This window comes from Paramisgurnus dabryanus, chromosome 24 (assembly GCF_030506205.2).
Source record: "Paramisgurnus dabryanus chromosome 24, PD_genome_1.1, whole genome shotgun sequence".
In the NCBI taxonomy this organism is placed as follows: Eukaryota; Metazoa; Chordata; class Actinopteri; order Cypriniformes; family Cobitidae; genus Paramisgurnus; species Paramisgurnus dabryanus.
In genome coordinates, this window is record NC_133360.1 from 13,564,584 (window position 1) to 13,576,006 (window position 11,423).

The 11,423-nt window shown below is 36.1% G+C and overlaps 1 protein-coding gene across 1 annotated transcript; it reads left to right on the plus strand.

Moving 5' to 3' along the window:
• Window positions 1-994: 994 nt before the first annotated feature.
• fstl3 (follistatin-like 3 (secreted glycoprotein)) lies at window positions 995-7,293 on the plus strand. Its single transcript, XM_065246324.2, has 5 exons — window positions 995-1,328; window positions 2,376-2,561; window positions 4,529-4,744; window positions 5,433-5,660; window positions 5,855-7,293. Exons 1-5 carry the CDS (start codon window positions 1,253-1,255, stop codon window positions 5,887-5,889), a joined length of 741 nt encoding a protein of 246 aa, XP_065102396.1. The 5' UTR covers window positions 995-1,252; the 3' UTR covers window positions 5,890-7,293.
• The last annotated feature ends 4,130 nt before the right edge of the window (window positions 7,294-11,423 follow it).

Here is an 11,423-nt window from a genome sequence, read left to right on the forward strand (position 1 = left end):
CATCTTTTTGCTGTACGATGGCAAGGGAATATCCATGAAATATATTTTTCAACTACAGAAATGACCAATATATCTCTGACTAAAATGGCATCAGCCAGTGTGAACTTTTAAACTATCATTTCTAAGCTAAAATAATTAAAATTAAATTTTATATATAGGTTTTGGATGTACTAAATCTTTACTTTTTATTGTACATTAAAGTGAGTTTACTGTAAGATTTACAGTATCACTTATTACATCAGTTTTAATCAGTCCAAAAACAACCATTGGACCTTAGATAAGAAATGGTTCTTGTAAAAACATTTGACTAAAAGTTCTTTGGAGAACCCAAAAAAATGTGACATCACCGCCCTTATGAAAAGTAATCATGTTTTTTGTGGTAAAAGTGTAATAATCATTTTTTATGTTGTTGTATTTGTGGTAACCATGGTTTTACTACAGTACCCTGCTAAAAAAAACAATAGACACCACAGAAATTCTATTGGACTGGTTTGGATTGGTTTTAATGGGAATTTTATTGGTTGTATTGGAAACTATAATGGCCTCTATGGGTCTCTACTGGTATGTGTTGGCGGGGCTATTAAATCCTAATGTAATATGTTCCAAAACACACTACAAAAAGGAATTTTGTAGTGGTTTTAATGGTAAAAGCTAATGGTTCCTATTAGTATTTTAATGGAAGCCATTAGGAATTTCTGTAATGGTTTTATTGTTTTTTTTAAGCAGGGTAATCATGTTTTTGTAAATTATTTTAAAAAGTATTTTAAAAGTTGTACATGATTATCAATTTTTGTCTTTAATATTATGGAAGCAGCCCACCACGTGATGTATGGAGAATGTAAGATGTGTTGAAACTATTTAATGTGGCATAAAAGCAGACGTCACGTCACAAATTAGCCATTGCGGTTTCCTGTATATTTCTTGGTTAACCGAGTTCAGACGGACTGAGATTAAGTATGGGAGTCTTTCAGCCTCACATCCGAGAACTGACTCAAGTACACAACACTTCAAGACTCCACATCAGCAACGTAACTGGCTGGAATGATCGCCCATCCCAGAAGCATAATTTACTCGGGCAAAATATTTATACAGAGGCGGACCGAAATCACTTACAACAAGTCCATTCACTAAACCGACTGGAAACAGCCCACGAGACAGACCGCACCGTCTTTTTATCCGTACAAATATATTTTTGTAAGGAAAGTCGCTGCTTACTTCAGACAATCTGTGTGAAGAAGTACTCACCATCACCATGAACTTTTTGGCTCTTCTACACGCGGCGATACTCATTTCAGTTTGTGAAATTCTTGGAAATCATCAAACACACGGTAAGTGAACGTCGCGATATTTCGCCTTTGCTAACGATATTAATCTGGATTCTCAATTACAACGGTGATTTTGAAAAGTTAATACGTTATTTGTTTGGTTTAAAACTACAGCAGCTCGAGTTTACAATAAATAAAAAATGTTTCTAGATCCAATGCATTTCATTTCAAAGTATAAAGTTTTACTCATGTGATGCGCGCACTGCGCAGGTGCACAAACGTGCGTTAGTCAGTCATTAGGTTTTAATGAAGCGGATCTGTTGACATAAGACTCATTTGGCATAAGTGGGTCATCGTTAAATTGCCCGTTAAACTGTTTATATTTGCATTTCAACATCATTGAACACTACCAGACATCTGCATTAAAAATCAACCTTTCATCCTAATACTAAACTCTTCATGTAGAGACCATATCAACATTTAATCTATAAAATAGCCTATACATACAACATAAATATAAATAAAGTCCCATATTTCATATTAATATACTGTAGTAGTTAAAATACACTAGTCAACAACATTTGAAGTGGATCCAAACATTTCATAATATTGCCTTAAAATTTTGAACAATACTTGTTCTTGTCTTAAAGGGATAGTTCACCCAAAAATGAAAATTGTGTCATCATTTACTCACTCTCGTGTTGTTACAAATTCGCATAAATTTCTTTTTTTCTGTTGAACACAAATGAAGATATTTTCAGGAATGTTTGTACCAAACCATTCATGGACCCCATTCACTTCCAAGTGAATGGGGTCATTTACATTTCTCAAAAACATTTCTCAAAATATCTTCCTTTGTGTTCATCAGAACAAAGAAATGTATGCGGGAGTGAGTAAATGATGACAGAATTTTCATTTTTGGGTGAACTATCCCTTTGACAACTTTGATGAACTTTTTTGATCCACTTTCTGATTCTTAATAAAAGGTTCTTCACAGTGATATGCAATGTCACACGAGCAATCAAGAAGAAATACGAATCGACATGCATTAATGGACTCTGTTGTCTCTAATATGGATTGTATATGTTTTCATTGTGTGTTTGTGTCTAGCTGGCATGTGCTGGCTGCAGCAGGGTCCAGAGCACCGCTGCGACATGGTGCTCATGAGAGGTGTAAGCAGGGAAGAATGTTGCACGGCTGGCCGTCTGGACACCGCATGGTCAAATACCAGTCTGCCCATCAATGAAGTCAGCCTACTGGGATTCCTGGGTATAGTTTCTTGCAAGCCATGCAAAGGTACAGACCCCCGTATCTGTTCTTTAGGTCTAAGCATGCACCCTTACGAAAACGAACCATGTTTTTTTTTTTTGTAAAAATGTAATAAACGTCTTTTTTGGTGTATTAATTATTATTAGCAAAACCATAGTTTTACTACAGTAACTTGTTTTAACTGTAGTAAACCATGGTTAATTTTCATAAGGGCAGGCTTGGTTGTCTTCATAAATGTTCAAAGTTGTTGATATTATTATGAGACATTGATATAAATTATATAAATATCTTTTTACACACACTAGAAAGAACTCTGGAGTTGGAAGTTAAAGCCGAGATTGTCCGAAAATAAATGTAGAATTATAAGCCAAATCTTGGTTTGGAAATGTAATTTGGCAAAAAGTTTTAAATGTTAGGATCTACACCAGATGTTTAGTTCGCTTTGCATTAGCTGTTGTGAAAAGTGCTGACTACTGAACACGGCTAGGTAAGCAGGAACCCAAAAATGGGAATTTGAATTAATTTTGTAAACATAATTTGGCAAATGCTTTATCCAAAGCGACTTAAAGTGCATTCAGTCTACATATTTAATCAGTATGTGTGTTCCCTGGGATCAAACCCATGACCTTTGCATTGCTAATGCAGTACTCTAACATTAAGCTACACATAAGAAAGATTGTAATCTTGTTGCTTAAATGCTTTGAAGACCAAACTGTATTTGATCATTTTCATAGTTTTTAACTTTTTTATATGATCTTTTAGGGAAAATATGTGCCCTGGCTGTGAAATCCAGGCTTAAGTGTCATATTCTAATTTTTTGTTTGAATTTGATCATATAATTTTCATTTCAATCTTTGAAATGGTCTCAGTCAATATTAAAGTTATCAAGATTATATTTTCACAGAATGAGCTTTACATTGTGTAGAAAACAGTACTGTAAATCACAAAAAAAGACTTTAGTTGGGTTTTCACATGGCAGGGTTAAAAATATGTAATATACAAATAGATGAACAAAATTAAACTAGCAGAAACTAGCTATCTCCTCTTATTCCGTCGACGCATTCCCTCTTTCCCAATGCTTATTGCAAAGCAGAGTTGTTTTGTTGGAGAATTCCAGCCCACCGCAAAGAAAAATGTCTGCCACATGCTGGAGAGGTCTGGTCCTAATAAAGCTCAAACACAATCAACATCATTAGACAGTAAAAAAACACTGTAAGTGAAAGTCTGTTATATTGTTCCACGGCGTTTGCTTTCCATTATCATAAAACTATATGGACTGACGGACCCTACTGAGTGACCTCCCTAGTGTGTTCTCAATGTCAGACGCTTCAAAGCATTCCTTAATACTCAGCGCCTGACCGGGGCACTTCCTTACATTTCTTCCGGAGACAGACAGTTCGTAAATTATGTGTGACGGCTCGCGGATCATGAGGAAACTGTGATTTCCAGCGGAGGTGATATTCGGAGGCACACGAGGTGGCTTCATATGAAAAGGAACAGGATATTAAAAGACTTGCAGGAATAAGAACCAGGAGTTTGTTTACTGTGGCATGGCACGTAAATGAAGTAGAACGGACAATTGAAAGCATGCCGAGTCCGACACATGATGCTTTGACGTAGAACATATCGTAACCATGGCTTTTTGGTTTTATTTGTAGTAAAACCATGGTTAATTTTCACAAGGGAAGTGATGGATAAAAAACAAATTTTATGAATATGTAATGAATTAGATTTATTTGTAATAGATAAGCCAATTATGGATTTTTTTTCACTCATTTCATCCCAGTGAATTCTGGGATTGAATCATTAAAGTGAGGATATCTTGATTTTTGACCAAAGTTGTGTACAGAATCCTAGGTTGAAGCATTATACATGTCTTTAGGAACAGTGTTTAGATTGGGAAAAGGTTTTAGAATTTTCAAAAATGCTCAAATAGGCATTTTAAAGTGCTTTCCATATTTATAAGTGTATAAATATCCCTTCTTTTATTACAGAAAACTGCGAGGGTGTGAACTGTGGCCTTGGAAAAGTGTGCAAGATGAAGGGTGGACGTCCACAGTGCGTGTGCTCTCCAGACTGTTCCAACATCTCTACTAAACACGCTGTGTGTGGGAGCGATGGGAACTCGTACAAAGACGAGTGCGCCCTTCTGATGGCTCGCTGTAGAGGTCACCCTGACTTGGAAATTATGTACCAAGGGGAGTGCAAAAGTAAGCCCATCATTTTTCTTATGTCAGTCTATTATTTAACTGAAATATTGCAGACTGAGAATTTAGATCCATTTGCATTTTTAAAGCAAACGTCTAGCCACAATTTATTTACATTATTATACACTTTCAATTTCAATGTATGACCTGCTTTTAAATTATTGAAAAGATTTCACTACACGGTAGCTCTTATATGTAATGTGAGTACATTTAAAGTTGCAGTGTGTAGATTTTAGTGGCATCTAGCGATGAGATTGTGAATGGCAATCAATGGTTCAGTCCACTTTTTACCGGAACGCATAGAGAAGCTACGGTTGCCGCCACAGGACAAACATGTTCTCGTCTAAGACAAAATACAGTAGTGAAGAAACGTACTCTGTAGAGCAATTTGTCCATTTATAGCTACTTTAGAAACATGAAAGTGACTTCCATGTAAGGGGACTCGCGGTCTATGTAGATTTAAATGACTTATTCTAAGGTAATAAAACAATACAGTTCATTTTTGTCAAGATCCTTCTAAAAGTTACAAACTGCACCTTTAAATATGTGTTGCATGCTCAAAATTCCTCTGTGTCCTAACACGGAACCTTGCGGGACGCCATTGCATACTTGAAGCAGAATCTCGGTTATTATAATGGAAATAAAAAAATTTACATTATGTTGACTCTTAAAACTTATCTTATTCTTTCAGAGTCCTGTTCTAATGTCGTATGTCCTGGTACGCACACCTGTGTGACGGACCAGACCAACAGCGCCCACTGCGTCATGTGTCGCACCGCACCCTGTCCAATGCCCATGATCAATGAGCAAACCATCTGTGGCAACGATAACATTACTTATCCCAGTGCATGCCACCTGCGTAGGGCTACCTGCTTTCTGGGTCGCTCCATAGGCGTTCGCCACTATGGACACTGCAGAAGTAAGTCAAATTTTGTCTCTACCAAAACTCTGTCAAGGTTTTACACTATGTAAATTGTGTCTCCGATTGCATAAAATAATCTATTTGAGTTTTAGATCTAGTAAATGCCTACCAGAGTAATACCCAAGAAACACTAGTAGGCCACCGTTCTGTTGATCGGTCGATTAAAACTTGTTTTATGTTTTGTCTTGCAGGTAATGAAGAAAGTGAGGAAAATTCACTCTACTAAGGATGCCAGCTTTTCTCCCCTATGTACATATTATAACGGCACATAAGACATGAGAGAGACCCTGTTTGAAACCTTATAGCATCACAACAGGATCCTCTGTTTCAAAAAACCCCGCTAGTATAATTTTAAACGCATGCAATACATACTTAAAGGGAAATGTGTGCATTTGCTTTGCCCGAACTGATGAACTGACAATGTGCATATTGTAAATATACTACAAACTACTATTTATTGGAGAAATGTAATGAAGTCAGCGTTATTTATGTTTTAACACGTTTGAGACACCACATAGTATCCATAGTTCATCTGCCTTTATTTTCAACCACACTCCGAATAATGCCACACGCATAATGCAATACATCTCTGTACACTAGTATTTAAATTTATGTTATCAGTGCTACATTTTAATGGGATAGTTTACTTAAAAATAAACCCAAACACGTATGATTTTTCTGTGAACCACAACAGTAGTTTTTTTTTTAAAGTTTAGTTTTTTTCTCATGTTTAATGAAAGTGGTGACCAGGTGGTTTCAAGATAGATAAAGTTGAGTGTTTTATACTATAGAGTTCAAGGTTTTATTTAGTAAAATCCCGCTTGACATGATAAATTCCTTTCATGTTTCACAGAAGAACAAAGTCAAACGGGTTTCGAAAGACGTGAGGCCAAGTTGTTTATTTTTGGGTGAACTTTCCCTTTAAATGCAGCACATTGCAACATTATTACTTCACACAGTCTTTGTTAAACTTGTCATAGGTTGGATACATCAATCACAGCAAAATCATAACCATAAAAACACAAAAATGGCCATGCGGTTGAAAATCGTATGGATGTGGACTATTTACTTATTGAGATAAAGTTTTGTGCGTGTGCTGGTTGTATTTGCAAGGATTACTCAGCCAAAACAGCAACGCTTCCAGACCTTGCGCTGCGGTGGACGCTACATTGGCACGAAGACAAAACTGAGCCACCCACAAAGCAATGAAATTACCAGCTACAGTCTAATGGTAGCAGTTTTTACGAGGGCACTGGGACGGTGAAAAAATGTACAGTACATTCGACTGTTTTAATGGTTTTCACATTTTTGGGCTTTGTTTATGTCATTTCGTGTGCCTAGTTATTGGGTCACTTGACCTTGTTGTGTACTTTTACTGGTGATAAAGACAATTTGAATGACTAGACGTTGTAAAAAGTCAGTCCTTTGTTTATTATTTTTAATTCCCAGTTCTGTGAATTGTATTGGTTGTATTGTACCGATATGTGTAACCTTTATTTTAACCTTTTTGTAAATACTTTTGCAGTATCATGAGTATATACTGTGAAATTATCAAAACACCAGGTTATTTTTGTACTTACATTTCATTTTAAATTAAAACACAAAATAAATGTTGTGTTAATTCCTATGATTCTTGCTGCTTTGTGTTTTTAATCACAGATGGCCATTTGAAAAGTCAATAAATCAAGGATTTTTGAGACATCGTACAAAACATCTATCAAAAAGCAACAATTCCTTTTATCATATTTTTGGCATATAATTTATATACAGCTAATAAATCTACCATATTTAGTTTTTTACATAAAGTATTTAATATCATAATATCATTTAATATCATTTCTCTCACTTTGTAAATCAAATATTTTAAACATAATATAAAAACATCTGTGCCCCGACAGAAAGAAATGTACCCATATTAGGTGATAAAAGGCCCCCTTTTTTGTAACTATTTTCATTGGCACAGAAAAAGTACACAAACTGGTGGGCCAAATTCTGCCTGAAACATAACCCCATATTAACTTATTGTTTATAAACCAGCTGTTTAAAAACAAAATCAATCAAACTGTTGCACCGAATCTTGGAACATTATCTACAGCATCAATAATGTCACTTTCAATTTGTCTGTTGTTTTTCTATTACCTATTGCCCTCCCGTTTTGCAATCATACTGAGGAATTGTTGAAATACTGACAATTCATCCAAACAACTGTAATGAACTTGACTCTATGCGCAAAATTGGTCAAAAAGTCATTTATCTGTTTCAGCAGCGAGTTTCAACACCGTGCAAAAAAATACAAGGCGAAATAAATAAATGACCAGGACTGTCACGATATCTGACTTTCCCGGTTTCACTGATATCTTGCCGTACGCAATGACTTTCTCGATATTATCACTGTATCTGATGCATGTTTTTTATACACAAGCTATTGGTACAATTTACTGTTAGTATTATTTATTTATTTATGTATTTATTGTATTCATTTTAAAATTTGAAATGCTGATTTATTTTCAGTGTAGTACTGATTATTAATTAATGAAACGATATTGATTATCGTCGAGGTATCAGAGTTATTGACAATTGTATCGTCGGTATTGTAACACACATTCCAAGTATATCGTCTGTATATTGTAATGCACCTATTCCAAGTATTTTTTTAGATTTCTTTTTTGGTGCTGTACCCTAGAACCCTTTAAAAATAAAAATTTCAAGTTTGATTAGCGCGATCACGGTTAATAACAATTGTGCCGTTGGTATATTGTAACACCTATTCAAAGTATTTTATTAAATTTCCCTTTTGGTAATGTACCTTGAAACCCTTTTAAATATCATTTTCACGGTCGATTTTTACGATCACGGTTATTGACAAATGTATCGTAAGTTTTTGTACAACCTATTCCATGTATTTTATTAGATTTCATTTTTAATACTACCTTGTAGTCCTCTTAAATATTAATCTCAAGTTCGTTTTTTGATACAATTGGGGTTATTGCCAGTTGTATTATCGGTATATTGTTGCGCCTATTCCAAGTATTTCATTAGATTTCATTTTTGATACTGTACCTTGAAACTCTTTTAAATATCCATTTCAAGTTCGGTTTTCACATGCACGATTATTGACAAATGTTCGGACGGTATATTTGGCGCCAATTCCAAGCATTTTATTAGATTTCATTTTAAATAGTTACCTTGAAATCATCAAAAATATCAATTTCAAGTTCGATTTTATGTCATTATATAACATTGTGAGGAATTTTGAAGGTTTAGTGTACAGTCTATGACGTGTCCGTTAACAATAATAAAGGAGCGATTGACTCACTTTTCTGTCTAAAAACCTTGCTTGCTTTCTTCCCGTTTGAAACGCTCTCCTGACTGTGCCCGCATCTGGTTTAACTTTTGAAAAAGATGTTTATTTTCAGATCCAGGGCACTTTTATTACATTGGAACTGGAATTAATTGTTTGCTCTAACAGGCCATAACAATTCCATAAAAAATGTTTGTAATGCATTGTTTCTGCGTCTCACTTTCCTCCGTGTTTAAAGAATAGCTGTTTCTGTTTGTCTAGAACGTTCCACAATGATCCTGAAAACAATTTACGGTCCTGATTTGATTCTCTTGTTATGACAGATGCAGGTCATCAGGTGCTCGTCATCTGAACTGATGTTTTGCTTAATGTCAAACAAAGAAGTGAAATTCTGTTTGTTTGGGTATTCCACAATATTCATACTGTACACAAACCTGATCCTATTGTTGTGTGTATTTTCAGCGCATCCTAGACTCAATTCATAGCTGATACTATAGAGAACAATTATTGCTCATAGGATCACTTACAGTATGTTTTATACATGTAACAACTTTGTCTCAGATGTCATAATGAGTTTTTGACAAAAATTACACAGAATTTTTAAAGAGCACCTATTGCATTGCTAAAAACAATGTTGGTTTGTGTATTTGCTGTAATAAAATGTGGTTTGTGGTAAAAAAACAAACATTACTTTTCCACATACCGTACATTATTGTTGCTCCTCTAAGCCCTGCCTCCCTTAAACCATAGACAGTAAAAGAAATGGACACAGCGACCCCATTGGATTCAACGGAGACAAGTGAAGTCAATTAGAAGCACGCACTTCCTGGGTGTCGTACTGCGCAGACTCAAACTGAGCTCAATGACGTGGATGTCACGTGAGCAACCTGTCTGGCAATTGTAAGTCTTCTAATAGCCGTGCCACGGGAAATCTGAATCACCTACTGAATCTTGCAAAGACGGCGAGCGTGAACAGGAGCACATTTTGGTTAGTATTCTAATTAGTAATCTCCCTTGACTTTATGCCTTCACGTCCACCCGATTGCCTCATAGTCAGTAAAAGATTGCCTGTGAGCTTCTCTCCAAGTCCATACGGTAATTTCTCTACTGTGCGACAGAAAGTCGCAGGTTATGACGCAATCGTTAGCCTATTTTTACAAAAACTGCTTCTACTGGGACATAACGTAAGATACATGGTAATGGAGCCTTTTATACATTTTCGTGTTTCTTTAGAAATAATTAATGGACAAATGGAGTCTTTAAACGCCTCAGATGTAAAGTTATTCGCTGTCAAAGTGACGCCAAAATGAATGGGAGTCAATGGGATGCTAACAGCAGATGGGTGTTCGCTAAGCAATGGCGGCGTCCAGGGAAGCTTCAATAAAATATGAAACCCTGCCCCCCTGCCTTAAACGTGTGATTTTGTACAAAGCTCATCGTTCTGAAAAGTGACGTGTCCTCTGATCGGCCAGCTAACATGTGCGTTGTGATTGGCCTAAATAACACTGTTGTCAACCGGAAATGTGACGCTCCTTATTATTCCCATATTTGGAAGATCAGCTTTCAATGCAATACTACCATATCAAAACGAGTCAAATCTGATTCGGAAAAATGCAGATGACCAAGCTGATTAATCAACTTTTCCAGCGCGGCTTAAGCAGGACATAACAGATTGGTAACGTAAGGATTAATAAAACATAAAACCATGTCTGCATTTGTTATCGTAGAAATGACAAACCACAAGCGCTACTCTGCACTGCACAAAACTTGTGTTTAAAGGGATAGTTCGGCCAAAAATGATATTAAACCCATGATTTACTCACCCCCAAGCTGTCCGAGTTGCATATGTCCATCATTTTTCAGACAAACACATTTTCGGATATTTTATAAAATGTTTTAGATCTTTCAGTTGATTAAATTTAATGTTAAGGGGTCCACCCATAGACCACGACCTTCAAGTCCACGCGGTGTTTTTGTAGAAAATCCATATTTAAAACTTTATTAACGAAAATAAATACCTTCCGGTAGCGCCGCCATCTTAGTCGCATCCACATTCAGGATGAGATCTTACGCAGCCTACGGAGGCTACTCTGCTGCTGCTCTGTGCCCCCGCCCTCCGAATTTGTCATACGTCACTAAGAAAAGTGCGTACACTACGCTAATACTCTCTCCTGAATGCGGACGCGACTAAGATGGCGGCGCTGCCGGAAGGTATTTATTTTCATTAATAAAGTTTTAAATATGGATATTTCTACAACAACACCGCGAGGATTACCCTCAGAAGACCTTTGTTTATCATCCTAGAGCCGTTTGGATTTTTTTTGTGAAGGATGGACGCACTTTTTTCGGACTTGAAGGTCGTAGACTATGGGTGGACCCCGTAACATTACATTTAATCAACTGAAAGATCTAAAACATTTTATAAAATATCCAAAAATGTGTTTGTCTGAAAAACGATG